Source organism: Ambystoma mexicanum, chromosome 9, assembly GCF_040938575.1.
Source record: "Ambystoma mexicanum isolate Mex_15411 chromosome 9, UKY_AmexF1_1, whole genome shotgun sequence".
Classification (NCBI taxonomy): Eukaryota; Metazoa; Chordata; class Amphibia; order Caudata; family Ambystomatidae; genus Ambystoma; species Ambystoma mexicanum.
The window spans coordinates 888976176-888994500 of NC_090931.1; the positions used below are offsets into that span (position 1 = coordinate 888976176).

At 46.4% G+C, this 18325-nt stretch overlaps 1 protein-coding gene across 4 annotated transcripts in view; it reads left to right on the forward strand.

Moving 5' to 3' along the window:
• USP40 (ubiquitin specific peptidase 40) overlaps window positions 1-18325 on the forward strand; it is a 2045603-nt gene that overhangs the window by 1664845 nt on the left and 362433 nt on the right. For all 4 annotated transcript variants that reach the window (XM_069616007.1, XM_069616010.1, XM_069616008.1 and 1 more), the window contains one exon: window positions 12149-12214. In XM_069616007.1, the coding sequence (XP_069472108.1) occupies window positions 12149-12214 (66 nt within the window). The remainder of the gene's footprint in view (window positions 1-12148; window positions 12215-18325) is intronic.

Here is an 18325-nt window from a genome sequence, read left to right on the forward strand (position 1 = left end):
CCCGGGCCGAAGCACTGCTCTAAACATGTGCTGACTCCAACATATTATTGCACAGACTAATGAGATCTCTGACCATTATGCAGTGGTCTCGCTAGACTCCATTAAAGCTTTCGACTCACTTTATTGGGAATGGCTCTTCACAGCGTTGCATGAATTTGGGGAGCAGTTCTTGAGATGGGTGAGGATTGTATAGGAGTTGCTGATTGCTAGGGTCAAATCTGGGAGGCAGGTGTCTGAGGCATGGGATATCCAAAGAGGGACGCAGCAGGGATGCCCACTATCACCCATGCTGTATGTGCTGGCTCTGGAGCTGCTAGCGGTCTACCTATGCCAAGAGTTTCTGGAAGCGGTAATTCAAGTTGGTAACATGGGTCATTCAATCTCGCTGTATGAGGATGATGTCCTGCTGTACATAATGGATTCGCAACATAATTTACAAATAATTATAGAAGTGCTGGATATTGCGAAATATTCCGGGATAACCTTCAATACGGAGAAGTTATGTATTTTCCCACTGGCGGGTCTTCGTAGGATCAGAATTGAGACTTTGCCGGATATTGGACTCCCCTGGGAGGTGAGGGCTTTTTGCTACCTAGGAGCCTGAATAATGCACACCCCTGAACACATGCACACATGCAACACAACGGGTGTACTAGCAGGGCTGAGGAGGTGAATGTCCTTCTGGTCTCGGCTCCCACTACCACTAATGGGTAGAGTGGCAGTTGTAAAGATGATCGTCCTACCTAGATTTTTATACTTTTTTAACAATGTCCACTGCTTCATTAATGCTTCTTTCTATCGATCACTGGATTCTCTGGTGCAGGGTTTCCTTTGGGGCAAGGATTACCTTGGCAACTTTGTGCTTGCCTTATAAAGAAGGCGGAGTGCAGCTCCCGAACATAGAGTTATTACCAGCGGCACAACTTATTTTTGTTTCAAAGTGGCTGTCGGACGAGACCACATCTGAGTCACAATTATTACAGCCGTTGATCGCCCCAGCCCACCTCAGAGAGGCACTGTGACGCCCAACGAACTGCCTTGGCTTCATGCCACTACTAATAAGCTTGGGCAGGAAGGTATGGCACAGAGCACTGACAGTGCTGAAACTGGACTACCCGTACTCATCTGACCTCCCAATATTGGCAGTGGCATGCAGAAATAGAGAGGAGTTGGCGGTGGCAAGACGCTGAGAGGGATGGGGATCTCTACATGGGGGGGGACATGTTTGAAGATGGCAAACTCAGAGAGCTAGACTCCATCTCCGAGCAATCTGGACTTCCTGGGGGGCAATTCCTACTCTACATAAGGATGTTGGGGGCAGCTCGGAGTAAATGGGATGGCTGGCCGGAGGTACCGGAGATAACGGCACTGCTGACTTTGATGTTCTCTTTGGAGGACGGCTGGCGCCCGGTTTCCAGATTGTATGGTTCTCTGGCGGATAGACCTAACCCCCGGAGTCCCATACTAAAGGTCAGCTGGGAATCTGATCTGGGAGTGGAGCTTGGGAGCAGGAGTGGGAGCGCATTCTTAGATCTCCCAAAGAGGTGTCCAGGAATGCCTGGTTTAAATTGATAATGTTAAATGTACTATTTTGCACCTACATGACCCCCAGCAAAGTGGCCAAATTAGATAAGCATACACAGTCAAGGTGCCCCTGGTGTTGGGGCGATGGAGCAGACTTGATGCACATGTTCTGGCACTGTATCGAGGTGAGGGAACTCTGGTCCAGGGCGTAGCAAACATGTAGGAAGGCTGGGCTCACAAAGGTACTCCTGGAAGCCAGTAGAGTGTCTGCTGGGGGCGTATTGAGGATTAGTAAGCATAAACACATCTTCAAGTTCATGGACCTGGCATGTGTGTTGGTTAAACAATGTATTGCCATGGCCTGGAAGTTGGCTAGAGGGCCACAATACACACGCTAGCTAAGAGATTTTGAGGCATGGGCCGAGATGGAGACGAGAGTGTGGTTCAGATCAGTGCAGTGCCCAGATGAGACCACGGGTAGCTTGTATGCCTCACGGAAACAATTAGTCTGGGAAATGTTTCACACCTCGGATGATATGCCACTGTGAATGCCCTGTTACTATTATAGGTGTCATGGGGCTAACAGCTCGAGATGTAAACTTTACCTTGACACCGGCTCCGGTATTACTAGTCTGTGTGCAATTTCCTTTCTTGTGCTGGGCCCACCAAAATGGACACGTGTTACTGAATTTGTGTGTGTGACTTGATTAAGAAGATTCTGACGACAAGGCCTAGTTGGCGCGCATCGACATATTGTTCTGTTAGCAAATTTGTTTGGTTGCTTAATCATAATGGCTTGATGTGCTCGATGGAAGCAATGTCTCTCAACGCTTATTGTAATGTGATTACTGGAACATTGTTTGTTTATAAATGCCAATAAACACATTTAAAAATCGAACAGGTAAGTATCAGAAGAGAAGTGGATAGGACATCTGTCAGTGTGAGGAGGAAAGTTCCTAGAAACGTTCTTTCAGAAATAAAACTCCAAGACTTTGGTCCTGAGAGGAACACTGAAAACTGTTCAAGAACTGGGTCTCGAAACCAGGCTGTTTTAGCCAAGCCCCAGGGCACGCCAAAGCCAGAGGGGAAACCTAAGCTTAAAGGAGTGTTAGGGAGAATTCTCTCTTTAGGCTGAATTTCCTAACCTAGTGAGTCCCCCAGCAGCTTTGCTGGATTTCTGGAGTTTGTTTTTTTCCTCCTGCCAAGAGTGAGACTCTTTTTCTCCCACTCTTGGACATGACTTATGGTATTCCTTTGACTGGTAATATGTTTTATGGGCTATCGGGTCATTTACTCCATAGGGTCTCATGTGTTTTTCCTATGTGTGTTACACAGCACCCTCCGTGCCGTAACACAGGGGTGTCATAGTGATACCCCACCATAGACTCCATACCCTGGGACTGACTACTGTCTCCCGGGGCATGTAAAGTCACCATTGGCTTTACTAGTCCCAAATTATTAACAGAAACCAGTACAAACCATCATATTGTGGACGTACTGGTCGGGGCAATTCGATTGCCCCGGGGTCTGTTAGTCGAGGGGGCACGTCTCCGCCCCCCCTGATCGAGTTTTGGCTGGTGGCAGTGGAAACTACTTTTTATATTCGACCGCAAACATTTTCCTATGGGATTTTCCCATTGTTCGAGGCTACCAACTTTAATTATTTAATTCTCTTAGCCTCGAACATACCGCCGGCTTATTTAATTAATATTAATTCTCCAGTTGGTATTTTTTGCCAAGACTCGATTCTAAAATGGCGTTTGTGTTCTCTTCTGTGACTCCAACCCAAGTCGAGCCCTTTGTTCCACTTTTTGGCGGGCTTCTCCACGGAAGCCTCCAAAAGTGGTGCCACTCTGTCTGGGTCCCACAGGAGGTGTGGGAGGGGGTTTAGGCACGCTGGAACAAGTTACCTTGGTAACTCAGGTCGCACTCTTGTGTGATTGGCCCAAGTGGTGAGCCGGCCGGCTCACCACTTAGCATGTTTGAGTGACAGCTTGGCTGAGTGAATGGGGGTTTTCTGCATAAAAGCAGGGCTTTGGGGACTGGAACTTCAGAAGTCGCCACAGGACCTGAGAATCCGACGAGGGAGAAGCTGAGCCGACCTACCACGATGACACCACTGGTGGAGCCCTGCAGAACCGACTCACCATTTCCCGACGACAGAGAAGATCTCCCGGCTGGAGAGGCTTCTTCCCCTGACTGGTGGGCACAACCAGTTTTCCCTTCTTTCTTCGCACCCCAGCCCGGTTTGTGGTCGAACGGCCCGTGCCAAGCACCCCGGCAGCCGGATAGCCACTCACCACTGAACCGCGAATCACCGGACCGCTCCTTGTACCTGAGAAACTCCGTGGCTGGTTTCTTCCCTGGCAGTGCAACGGACTCCTGTCTTCCTCCACGACGAGATCCTCTCTTCCCCCGGACGAAGCACTGACTTGCACCCGCTGCCAGGAACAACTGCCCCCGCTGGAGCATTCTCACCACTTTAAGGTACCGTGTCCGCCAGGCCTCCCTTTCTAAATATTGCTACAAGGTAATAATAACCCCTTAACCTTCTGGACTGGGCTGGCCGCCTTGACCCTCTAACTGGTCCCTTTCTGTGGTCCAACTCCTTTTTGAACCTTTACAAGACTTTTTGTGCACTGCAACCGTGTGACCTTGGACACATTTCGTTTGGATCCTCTGAAAGTGGATCCGGCCTCCTGAACCCTAACTTCACGGTTTTACCTTGCCTTCCTCTCTTGTTGTGTTCTTGAAAAAGTGTTGGGATCTGTTTCAATTTGGTCTCTGCTTTTCTCTCCCTTTTTTTTAAACATACTATTAGAGTGCCATCTACGTTAAGCGCTCACTGCTGTCTGAAAATAAGTGGGGCTTTACTTAAGACTTGTCTAATATTCTTTTAAGGGAGTGTATATCTTTTAGTGACCGTGTTTTTGAATTGCTTATTATTAGTGCCTGTGTGTTTTTCTAGATGTGGTTTTAAATAAATAATTATATCTCTTTTACACCAAGCCTTGGTCAGTGTTTACTTGTTCTATTGTGTGCTCTTGACCTCTTGTGAATACTCTGTATACTGCCTAACTCTTCTTGCGGGAAGTCTGACTGCTCAGCCACAGCTTCCAAGTGAATCTGTGTGGTACAGACTGCTACCAAGTGGGTTTACTGCCAAACACCTGTAGTCCTAAATCTTTTGCAGTGGTCCCAGATGAAACTGCACAGGTTTCTGCCTAACAAGGAGAAAGAAAACATCAAGGAAGAGTTGAGGTTTAGGTAGTTCGCCAAATCTTTGAACCTGACGAGGAAGAGGGATTGTCAGAAATTCCCAGTCTCCATGAGAACCATGAACTGCCAAACTTACTTGTAGAAGAGGGCTTCTCTGAGGGTGGGCTTAGTAAGGGTCAGCGAGTGAAACCATCACTTTGATGGCCTATGGAGAAAGGCCTGCTTCCAGCTGGAGAGTGAGTCCCCTGTAAAGCAAAGAATCCAAAAGGAAGGTGGGTTCTAGCTAGTAAGCGCACTGGAGGAAACCATATGAGGTTGGTGGTTTCCCAGGATGTGTGGGCCTTCCTCCTGCAGTTGGTGCATGAAGTTCCCTGTGAAGTTTATCTTGGCATCAAGATCAATCAAGAGAGGTCACTTATTCATTCGTGCTGGCCGAAGATGGGGGTCCCAGTGGAAAACCACTACAGGTGTTCCACTTCTGACAAAACTGGAACAGGGATTCAGAATCCACTAGCACAATTACCAGTAGTGGGCGCATCCTTTGAGGAGATGAGCGCTAAGGTAGTCCTCTGAATCCTTTTGCATACTCAGGCAGTAGGATAATCCTAGTTGTTTATGATCACACCACTAGGTATCCTGAAGCCAACTTACTCATAGTTACTATATCTTTACTAGACACCTTTACTAGGGGTAGCTTCCCTGAAGGAGTTGTGCCTGTCACAGGCAGCAGCTTCAAGTCTAGTATAGCCAGGCCACGTGGAAGGAAGATGAGTGACTTATCTGTCCCATATCCTCTCCAGTTATCTGGTCAGATTGAGCGATTCCATAGAACTTCTCATAAGTATGACCGGAGTTGTTAAAAAGCCCCAAAGTCGGCAGTGGGACTTTCTTCTGTCATGCTTATTCTTATTGAAGGCTTCCATCCTTGGGGATGAAAGAGGAGCCATGCTCCTAGTTTTAGATAGGGAGATGGAGACCTATGTACCTCTCCCTGACCTGTTCCAGGGAAGCCCTTCATATGTCTTCATTGAGGGTAGCCTAGAGTCTCCTTAACGGAATCTGCAACAGCGAGGTGAGGGGAAAAAATTGCTGATGCAATTTGCCACCATGTTATCCGTAACACCAGGCTCAACACCTTGGTGTGTGTGAGCACTTGACCTTGTAATTGGAAATTGTGGGGATACCAAGTTTAAGATTTGGACAAGTTCAGACCGAGTAAGGTCTTGCATCAAGATTGAGATCAACAAGATGTTTGATCTTGGGTTGATCGATCCCTCTTGTAGTCCTTGTTCCAGCAAAGTGGTTCTGGTACCAAAAGCAGGAACTTCAGATTTAAGGTAGCACCTTTGATCGCACTGCAGATTGGCAAATATTCCTGACACAAAATGCCAAGGAGAAGACCGCATTCTCAACTCCTGAGACTTTACCAGTTCTGGGTAATACCCTTTGGCTTAAAGAATGCACCTGCAATTTTCAAGAGGTTGTTCAACCATGTCCTGCACGGTATGAAAGTGATGGGGAAAGCACCAGAAAAGCCACATCACTACGCTGATCGTGTTATTTGAGGGGTTGATCCTGCTGCCCGTTGTTTGGTTCTTAGGGGATAGTGCTCTTCTGGCCTGTTTGTAGCGAAGAAATGAGAATTTGTATGCTAATAAACCAACACTTGAATCAAACCGAAGTGACAGGACTTCTAATTTTTTTCGCTATATATACGCAACTCAATTGGTCAAAATATCGACTATCCAGCGCCTGGGTACACATAGTTCTTACCAACCATATGTCCTGCACAGGTAAGATTAATTTTGTGTGGCATTTCTGGATGATATTGCCGTTTTCAGCCCTACTTGGGAAGAACATGACACACCGTGGGGTTGTGGTACAGGCTCTTCACAGGCACACTTGACCCGGGAGGATAGCTCAGCGGCAGCGTGCGCGTCTTGGAAGCAAGACGACACGAAGCAACAACAGGTTCGATCCCCGGGTCCGTGCTTAGAAACCTCTGGGTGTTTAAGCGCGTTATAAATACGTAACTAAGACAAAAAAAAATACGCAACTAAGAAAAACAACCAATTCCTGTAACAGCGCCTCGATGCCTGCGGGCTGTGTGAGCGCTTTATAAATGTAAAATAAAAAAATAAAGGTAACCAAATGCCAGATTGGACAAGTTCATTGACACCTTGGGCATAAGGTTGGTGGGGCATGATTCAGCTTCTACCCAGTAAAGTACAAGCTGTACCTGACTGGGCTACTCTCACAACCCAAACCTAGATGACAGCTTTTCTAGGTCTCACTGGGTACTACAGACATTCTATGACAGACTAGGGCACCATAGCTTCCCCTCGGACTGCCTTCAAAGCGTCTAAGAAACTAAAGAAAGTCACTTGGACTGAGGCTTGTGAGAAGGCCTTCTAAGGCCTATAGGGTTCCCTTTGTCAGGCCTCTGTTCTCATGGCCTCTGACTACCAGAGACCTTTTATAGTGTAGACCGATGCCTTTGATACTGGGATAGGTGCTGTCCTTTCACTGTTCGATGGAAAAGGCCTGGAACATTAGATGTGTTTAATTAATCACTAGCTTAAGGAACAAGAGCTCAGGTGGGTGACACCTATTGTGTGGGCCCTTCGAATGCCGAGACCCTACCTATTTGTGACTCACTTCACTATGCAGACTGACCATAAGCCCTTAAAGTGGGATCGTTTTATCCTTCCAACAGTGGTCTCTGATTTCTATCTCCCCTAACGATCATCTTCCTGTCTTATTTTCCCTCTGCCTCATCCTTCCAAGGCAGAGAAATTATTCCATTGTCTGAACAAGGTGCAGGCCCTCAAGTTCCATGTCCATCAGGCAAGAGGCCGGGAAAGGTGACCAGCTTTGTGTTGGTTGTGCTGGTACCTGTGCTGGCCAGACTATGACTAAACAGACCTTGTCAAAGTGGATCATTTTATGCATCTCTGAATGCTATGCTCTGGCTGGTAAGGAGATCCCAGAAAGTCTCGGGGCTCACTCCAACAGAGGGTTGGCTGCCTCCTAGGCCCTGCACTGTGGAGTCCCTGTTCTGGATATTTGCCAAGTGGCTACATGAGCTTCTTTGCACACATTCGCTAAACGTTACTGCTTGGATTCTATGTCTGGTCAGGTTGCTCGATTTGGCAAGCTGTCCTCCAGAGTTTTCTAGTATAGATGGAGTCCTTTCTATCCTCCCTCCTCCAGGTCTACATACTGCTTTGGGAGTTTATCAAAGATGAGAAATCAGTGAGAGAAAAGAATCCATTAGAAGACAAAATTACTTGCCTCTCGATAATGTTCTTTGTGATGGAATTTCCTCCCACGGATTCCTCATCGCCCTGCCTACCTGCCAGTCTTTGCGGATAGCTTGTACACCTTAGTTCTACTGTCCCTCAGCAGCAGAGTGCTACGGAAAAAGGGTGAGAACTGAGGTCATGGGGCACAGCGTCTCTATGTATACCGACTCCGACATGTCTAGCGTGGGGTGCGTAGAGGAGTCGGACACAGCCGATGCAGAGCCACGCTGCACACGCTTGCAGCGGAAAAGTTTCCAAAGAGCAGCTCCCCTCAGAGATAGATATCAAAGATGAGGAATCCGTGGGAGGAACATCCATCAGAAAGAACATTACTGATAGATAAGTAATTTGTTCTTCACTCTCACACAGTAAGTAAAGCACATACAGCTACATGCTCCCCTCAAATATACATTTGGGGACAGTAGTGATGGCAGTAATGAAAGCTTCTCTCAAACAAGAGAATATGCGCAGCATGGATAGTAACAGTGCATGCTTCCCTCACACAGAATAGCTGTAGCACAGGCAACAGAAATTAAAGCGTTCTGCTTTTCATTGGCCCCATATTCATGTAAAATCAACCTTTCCTGCTGTGCTCCAGAGAGGCAGTATCACTGAGCAGTCAATGCAATGCTTTAGAAGGTGAAACATGGTTTAAAGGTACAGTGAACACATTTCGATGAGCACATAATAAGTGAATATTCACACAGCACATCTGTAAACGTGTATTATTTATATAAACATGCATAGTAATAACTGCAAAATATAAGTAAGAGTAACGTTTCAAACATTTAGGAACATAAATATTTACCCACACATGGTCATAAAATATTCAAACTGGACTTTTAGTGAGGCTCACAGTGCTCTTGTTATCCTGACTCCAAAACACCAGTGTTAGTTGATGACCTAAGAGAGGTCTATGGCTCAATGTTATCCAATAAAGGTAAATTCAGGGGCTACTCACCAAGGCCCCACAAGATGGAAGGACCCACACAAACCCTGAGGTGAACGAAGGAACTACCAAGAAACGATCATGACCCGGAGACTAATCACCAGTGTGCCAATCTGGAGAGTGCATAGAGGAACTCTCCAAGCAGCTGGAGAAGTCACAGTCCTTACCTGGGTGGTCTAAGTCTACTACTGGCCCCCAAAGGACAGAGTAAGACCCCTGTGGCAAATAAGAGGGACCCCTTTGAAGAGATCTACTCAAATAAATAATCTTGGGGCACCTACAGACTCTGAAATTGCAGAGAATGTTGCAGGGAAGAGACTCCAGAGAGGTTGCAGTTCTTTCCTGGATGCGCAAGGTGACCCTGCAGCCAGATGAGCAGAAGAAAGGCCAGGCAAAGTCCAGGGAGCTCAGAAATAAAGGTTATCGGTAATAAAATCACGGCAAAAATGTCACCGGTGAAAAGAATTGCGGCAAAAATGCTGTGGTTTGACCCAGTAAAAGTTTACCCCATTATTCCATTTAAGGGGAGTGGGGGTGGCATGGGTCTGGGGGTTGCAGGGGTGTCCTCCACATCCTTTAAATGATTGTGGTGGCAAAACCACAGCATTTTTGCCTCAATATTTTGTATTCACAGCCATTTTTGCTGCGATTTTAAGACATGGAACCAAAATAAAGTACAGCAGCTTCACATCTCAGAGTGCACAATTGTGTCTCTGTTGAGGTGTCACTGATTGCTGTTAGAACTGAGTGCCACAGGATAAACCACTGAAAGTCTCCACGCTGGGAGGATGATTTGAGGGCCCCACTACATAGTTGAATTGCCAAGTGAGAGGACTAGAAGCAGACAGCCATGCAAGAATGGTCAAAGTGAACAGGGTTCAGATTTCATGGTCATGCAGCATAGGCGAATTCTGATAGCTAGATAACATAAAAACACCTTCATAATAACGGCCCAAGCATGTTTTTCCTGGTAATGGGGAAGGAGCACCTTACAATGTTCCCCCTGGTCTTTGAAGATAGAACTTCACTCTTATATTTCTGAGTCGAACGATGCTGCTGCATAGATTGTCGTCTTCCTTGAGCCAGTCGGCAGCTTGTATTGCTAATCCAAAATTTGGGTCAGACACTAAACCTCCAGTCACCACTCATGCACCATTCAGAGCTTTGGTGGCCAATCAGTGCTGGCCACCCACTGTATTGCTCTCCTCTGAAAAGTGCACGGAACTACCATAAATCACCAATGCAATTATAGAGCAAATACTTCAACCCAAAAACAGACACAATAATTCACAGCCACGCACGCTTTAGAAGATAATCAGCTCTTTACGGCTATTTATTCAAAGATTACAAATACATAGAAATAACTCATAATACTAACATGGACATCGATCACAGAAAAAGTAAAGAAGTCAAAGAAAGAATACATCACCGTGAGCGTATTATCATTCTTCATCTCGCCCATTTACGGCTGGAAGACCCCGAGGACAGCCAGGACGAGAGTGCCACAGCTCACAGGAAGGCCAGACGGAGCGTCCTTCTCTGGCTGAAGTCTCACCTGACCCCTCCAGGTTTCCGCCTATATAGGCACTCTAAAAAAAGGAGTTCATTCTCGAACCTTCTGGAATTGCACCTGCGCAGTTGAGGGACAGCCGTCAGTTGCCAGCTGGGTCAATCGAGAGCTCCCCCCTCACCACCCCCCCCCCCCCCCCCAAGGAATGCAGGACCTCCCTGCTCTAAAAACATGCTCCACGGAGAACAGTTTCCCAGCATAAATGGCCTTGACTGCATACCAAGTTTGAAAAAAAAACATGTTTGTCTCAGCACTGTGAATCTAACACTTCAGCAAAATGTGTGCAGCCTTTCACTGCGGAGTGAAGTAAATATCCAACATGGCTCCGAGCACTCGCAGAATGCATTGTGCTCCCGCGCCATTTTGAACTAAGCATAAATTGAGCAGAACACCCACACATCCTATTTCTTGGCCTTTTTCATGGGCAAACTCGGGGGATGTGTATTTCAAAGGAATCCTAGACAGAGTCCCCCTAGGACTGTGGTGCACAGACTCAAATTTTACAATTGAATGCACTTTGCTTATTTTATTATGTTATGTAAATCAATCTGTTTAACTTGTTTAGTTTTGTATGCCATATTTTATGAAGTGTATGTTCTTCGAAATAAAAATTAATTCATTCACCCTAAGGCACACGTAGACACACCCATTCATCTCCTGTGTGAGCTTCAGGTGTCTGAGCTCATGTAAAAAATGACCCTGCATGGTAATTAGTGGTCTCCACACAATCACACAAGGGCCTAAAAATACAGTTCCCGTCTGGCTAATGGATTTCCAATTAACTGAGAACTCCGTTTTGAGAGTCTCCAGAAAGAAATAAGCTTCCCGTGAGACAAAAATGGATACAACTCATGCAGCAACTGTTTTAAAGTACACTGCCCCCAACTGGAAACAGTATAACTGTCTGGGTGATGTGGGGTACCTTGGTGGTAGCCCCTCACCTTTGGTGGCCAAAAGGGACTGAAAAGGGCCACATTCAAATAAGTCAAGTACTTGGTGAGGTCAGGATAGACCTCACTATGGAAAGATGGCTGGGCATAGCAAAAAGAAAGCATAAAATGAGGTTGCCTCACAAAGTGAGCAAATTATGTACTTTTGACATAGTAGAACCACGCCTTGTACCTCTGGTAATTATTTTGTTGATTTGTACATCTGGCCATTGGGAGTGCACTACCATCTAATTTCTTAATGGCCAGCAGGCAGGCTCTCTGTGTTGATACATTAGGCTCACTCTGATTTATCTGGATGTTTTCAGCATTGCTCTGCCCCTTGCTCTTCTCACCCATTCAGTTTTCTGTGTAGGCAGAAGCAACAGGCCATAAACAAAGAATTGTAGAGTTAGACCTTTCTGGGCACTGAGGTAAAACAGAGTTTTATGATAACCTAATTTTTTCTGAGTACTTAAATGGGAGTGACATGTTGTGCTAGTGGTTGACAGAGTCTGATGAATTGAGATAGGAGCTGTCTGCTTCATATTTGAGAAGGCCTGCTGTAGCAGTGATGAGGGCAGCAGATATAACACATATGCATTTACTTGTAACATTCCTTCAGGTCTGACCCGCTTCTTTTTTCCATGAGCAGTGATTACAAACTGGGAATTCAGCCTGTGATCTGTGTCCAGATTCTGCCAGAGGAAGAACATCTTGGGTAAGACTGCAAAGGCATATTTATGATCAGCAGCAAATTCATTGTAACCCTTTATTTTTCTGGTTTGATTGTTAATCTGGTTGGCCTTATATACCTGCTGTTAACAGGAGCAAGATTGTAGTATCCCCAAGGGTATTCCGCCTTAGGGTTTGAAGCAGGGTATATGGAATTAATTCAAATTGTCTTTTGTTATTTGAGGCCAAAGCTCGGAAGAATCCGTTGCATTCATGAAAATCTTTTTAATCTTAAACAATGATGAATTGTGGAATGTATACATGTTTACAATCATCAGAAATGCTATTATGGTAAGTAATGCACGTCATATTTAATTATGTGAATTTGTATGTGTAACGTTTTTATAACTAAGACACACATTAAATGATTTAAAAAACGAATGAAAGTCTGCTCCAGTTCATACATGTGGGAAATAAAGCACACTTGGGAAATTACTCAGTTTCTACAGCAGCAATTCCCAGCTGTGCTTTAAGGAATTCTGGTGGCTTAAAAACTAGCATGAGAAATGGAAAGATCATATATAATAAAAAATAGAGATAGCCCATAACTGGAATCCTACACTCTAAATATATTCCATGTATTAAATTACACTGAATTCTGTTTGTGTCTGCGCAATGCCTGGGTATAGAATCATTTAAATCTTTGCTGGACCAAATAGCGCACAAGCTGGTGGATTCTCTTAGTAAGCACCATGACGATAAAGCCCCTGCCATTATGCTAGGAGATTTTAATGCTAAAATGGGCCCCTAGGTAGTAGATGGTAAACAGTACAAGGAGCCCCGGAGTGTTGGTGCCCTAGTAAACAGTCATTCTAATTGACTTACTCCCACAGATTCCTCATCTATATCGATCTCCCAGTGGCAGCTTCTCATCGGACACCTTTCTTCCACAATGGGGCATAGTTCAACTACACGCAGACTCTGTGCAGACTCCGTACAAAGCCTCCAAGTGCCCTGTGCCAGACATGACATCAGGCCAATATATATAAAGGCCTTATTACCTCAGTTCCTTTTTTCCATACACTCTGCTTGCTTTAGGAACACTGCTCTTGTTTCCTAACACATTTTCCCTGTCTTCTTGAATTCGTCTCAAAGCCGAATCCGATGAGGTCTTAGAGGTTTTGATTGCGGATGTCAAATGTCTGTTTGGGATCCGCACTGCAGCTGCCTTTATTGCCTTGATGAAGGTACTTGTCACGATCCATGCCCCTGACCCCCTCAGATATAACAGCCCCTTGGGAGCAGTGGGGCTAAAGCCCTTCACACCGGCCCCGAGGGCCTTAAAACTCCATCAGAAACATACATGGAGTCAGTCCTGGCACCTTTGGCTCCAGGCTCATTATCAGGAATAAAGCAATACTAGTTTCGGACCTTAATCCAAATGGAGGCCTATTACACAGCTCAGTTCTTTAGAACCAAGCCATGCGGGCTAGTGTTTTGGGTGTGGCTGTGCCTGGAACTACTTGGCCTGGAACTACTTTACCTAGGCTATTTAAACCACACCCAAACAGCAGAACACGCTTCGTGTTATTCTACACTCCTGCAGCGTAACGCTCACCGTGTCCAGCTCCTGCTCATCTGCTTCTCCGGTGGCCCGATCCTGAAGCCCTAGATCCGGATTCCACTAATAACCTGGAAGAACAAGAACAGCATTAGCGAGCAAGAACACTTACCTGTGAAGTAACCGGCCTTGAATCCATCCTGCGCTTCGCTTACCTCGCCCATCTCCGGTGTTCGCCGCAACCTGCAAAGGTAAAGAAACAAGGACAGCATTAATAACAATTCTTACCTGGGCAAGCAGCGAGTCCTGGCAGCACCCTGCGCTTCTCTTACCTCCCCCATCTCCGGGTTTCACCGCAACCTGCAAGGGAGAAGGAACAAGGTCAGCATTAACAAAGCACTTACCTGGGCAAGCAGCGCTTCAATCGCTCATCACTCTGGAAAATCACTGCAACCTGTACAAAGAAGAGAACAGAACATAGGATAGCAATTAACACCAATAAACAGAGCAGCGCTCCGCCCATCAATAACTCACCGTGGTCTTCGCCATCGGCGCAGCAACTCCGAGATCGCAACCATCCCTGTGAAAACAAAAAGAGACATTGTTAGGGAACAGCGTAGTGGAGCAAGACGCAGAGAAGACAGAGAAAACAGAGGGAAAGAAAGAGACAGAATAAAGACGGAAAAGACATTATAACTCACCTGGAAGACAGTAAGCAGAGTCGGAGTCACAGCCGGTCTGGACCCGACATAAGGGCACACGGACCAGTGAAGCAACTAGGTCCACGCAACGCCCGCACCAACCACGCGCCCCTGCACAGAGACGCAGGACAGAGAGTTCAACCCGCAATAACCCCAAGGGAGTGGATTTGGACCAGAGGGAGGTGGGAGTCCACCCATCACAGAACCAGTATCTTAACCCTCCATTCTCCTCTTATAGGTGCTACCCAACATCTGGCACATAACCAAGCAGAGAGGGGTCCGGGATAGCCCTTAGACCTCCATCCAGTATCGTGTGGCGCCCCCGTGGATACCAGGTGAGCGTAACAGTACTGCCTTGATGAAGGCCACGACTCGCAGGACTGCGCGTAGTTCCAATCAATATGCCCAAAGGCCCTTGGAGAGCATGAAGGTAAGCTTATCACCTTTCGCTACATGAAAAAATGTGAGAAGTGGACACCTTCAAGGTTTGCTGGGCACGGCCCGAGGCACAGAGGAATGGTCCCCAGTCTGAAAGGACAAATAGAAGAAACACAGCAAGAGTTTGCGATCCCCTGTTGGTTCTCTGCGGCATCATTCGCCATCTTTGAAAAAGAGGAGCCACCACTCCAAGAACCACTGAGAGGAAGAGGCCCTGCATGTACCTTTTCCACCGTGTTCTCTATCCCGGAGGAATGGGAGGTATTCAGGATGAAGATACTGGACATCTGCACCAAGGCCCTCACGCCAGCATCAGTGGTACCGTCGACCCCAGTGCCAAAGGCTTTGGCCAACCTGACAGATTCCATGGCACCTGGAAGAGTCGGCCGGGATTCCATAATGAGATGCAGCAAGATCGTGGCAATGGGGGCACACAATTCTGTGTTTGAATATTAGGTCCCTGTCTAGCAGCGCTGGCTGATGCTGTAGTCATGAAAGAGTTCATCCCGCTCCTCAGAAGGGCATCCATCTCCCAGATGACATTTATGATCAGGAGGGGTATCCTGTCCCTTTCGGGCTGGAGCACTTCTACCCTAGGGACACAAGAGACTTCCTGGAGGAGTTTTATGGGGAACAAGGTGACTTGATGGACCTGGTGGGCCGCTTGCAGGAAGCAAGTGGCCTGAACACCTCACAGAGGTCGACATGCTCCCTGCTGCCATCCCTGGCAAGCCACAGGTGGTTGACACCTCAGGGTGGTCGGCTCCTTCACGTCCAAAGGCGCAGTTTGACCTGACTGACATGGTGGAAGAGGGTCTTCAAAAGCAGAGGCAGTGCAGGGGGCCAGTGCTGGAACTATGGACCAAGCAGGCATTTGTTTTTACAGTGGTCCGCGACCTGGCCAAGAAGTACAGGCTGGCACCCTCTGACCCCATGTTTCTCTATGCCCATGCTTCCGCAGGGATTTTGTTGGTCCGGGCAGCTACAGCTAACCTTAAGACCACCTCTTTCCCATCTTTACGCTGTGATAGGAGGAGCAAAAGACTGCATGCATGAGGTAGGAAGACGTTCAACTCTTTGAGCATTGGTCTCTGGTGTGTCGATGCCTCCTGCACTCTGCCCAAGTTGTCCTTTGGCCTGTGGTTAGCCATGGCCAAGGCATCAGAGCACATCGCAGAGGGGAAGATGCAGGAAGGTATTGAGGCCCTCATCAAGGACAGCAAAGAAGCCTCCTGTCGTAGTCTACAATCTAGTCTCGACACCTCCAACTGCATCGCAAGGGCAATGTCCACCAGCCCATCTTACAAAGGTTCTCTTGGCTAAGGACATTAGGAATTGCTACTGATATCCAAGAGCAACATATGGACATGTCCTTCAGGGGCATAAACTTGTTCGGCACCAAGGCCAACAAGTCACTCAAGAAGTTACAGCCCTCTCAAGCTACCGCTAAGTTGTTTGGGCTAGCAGTACAGCAACAGTGATCTGCGAGACCAGCAGGCAGGGAATGGGTGTATGCCCCTTGGCCACCTATGCCCAAAGAATTAGAAGTCTAGCACCACCAAGCAGTCAAGGGCAGCGTTGTGCCTAAAGGGGATAGAGGAAGTGTTGCACTTAGAGGAGGCACTTCCACCTCCACTGTGCCCTCTGCAGCCCCTGGTACGAAACCTCTCTAAAGTTGACTTTCGCCATCCGTCCCCTTTGCTAGGCAGAATATCCGTATTTTTTGCGAGGAATGGAAGAAAGACCACCTCAGATGGCTGGGCCTTAAAGGTCATACAGCAGGGTTACTGGGTCCCTTTTGCCTCTCGCCCTGCAGGCCCACCCCCCCTCCCCCCCCCCAACTCCCTATGCCACCAACCCTTACCTCCGGAACCTCTCCTACTGGAAGAGATCTGTAAGCTTCTGGCAAAAGAGCGCATAGAGATGGTACCCTCCTCGGGGAAAAGGCAGGGGTTGGTACTAAACACACTTTCTGGTACCGAAGAAGGACAGAGGCCTGAGACCCATCCTGGATTTGCAGTTTCTGTACTTGCGCAAGGACAAGTTCAAGATGGTCACTCTTTCACAGATCTTCTAGGCCCTGGACGTGAATGACTAGCTATTGTCCCTGGATCTACAGGATGCCTACTTCCATGTGGCTACTGTGGCCGGTCAGGAGGAGGACATGGACACTGTGTTGACATCTCTACTCCTTATTTATTCAATAAGAAAAAGGTCTAACTTTCCCCATTGCTATGTGGGGGTTCCCTGCTTATGTAAATAACCTGAGGTGCATGTCAGTCATCAGGAAGTTGTAAACGAAAGAGTCAGCCGTCCAAAAACTAATTCTAACTGCGCCTACCACTATTATAACAAAATAAGGTGAGGAGAATGTCTCTTTTCCTGATAGTCTTTTCTCAAAATGTTTTCCCTTTGCTCCTATTAGTAGGCAAATTTTAAATAGTCTCTGGTCACCTTCTGTACAAGTTCTTGTGATTGTTTCACACATTCTTTGGGTTTTTCCCTCCTCTTTAGGGATTATTTTCCAGGAATGCCTTTCAACTCTTTTAGTTTGTTCCACGCTGGTATGCCTTTTGTACATTTTTAACGTATACTTTCTTAATTGGGATATGCTTTCTTGGCAGTTAATACTCCCCTTCTCCTGGGGTGGCCTGTTTTGTGTTTCCTTTCTCGTATGGGCTTCACCTGCCTTCACTTCATAGAATTCACTTTCTCATATTCGGGAATTCTCCCTCTCTGATTTGTCCCCCTCTTCAAGTCTCAACGCAATAAGATACTTTTCCTCTCTTCCCAGCGTATTTGTGCCCCAGTCTTAGTGACCTCTTTTCCAGCTTTAGCAATGGTGTTTTTTTAAATTTATTTTTTATTGTTACAGTTGATAAATCAACTTTTCAATATATTTATACAATCGTAGCATGATCAAGTTCAACAATATCATGATATTTAATTAACTTTGTGCAATAACATATAATTCTTCAAACATCTTAACCATTACTAAAACATATGAGTTGAAATAAAATGACAGATAAAATTCTTAAAATTCAATAGCAACCAACATTTTTCTTTAGAATTCCCGAAAGTTAATACACTCCAGCATTGGTTTGGCTCCAGGATGGTTCATGTACCACATTCATTGCCCAATTCTCGATTCGTAAAGCTCTTCAATTATCATAAACTAATACATTCCCAACGGTTATGTGATTCTATTTCTGTTGTCAAGGTCCAGTTTCAGGGATAAGCGATAGTTTATAACAGCAATCCTCGCTTTGTTCATGTCAGTGTTATATACATTATACCAAAAACTTTCAATTATTAGAAGTCTATATCCTTCAAATTGTCATCTAAAATGATTAATTCTATTTTCCAGCAGTGTTGGACAGGCAGATACCAGATGTGCCAAGGTTTCGGGTACTCCGGGGTTGTTACAGAAACAACAGATGTTTTTATTAGAAGGAAT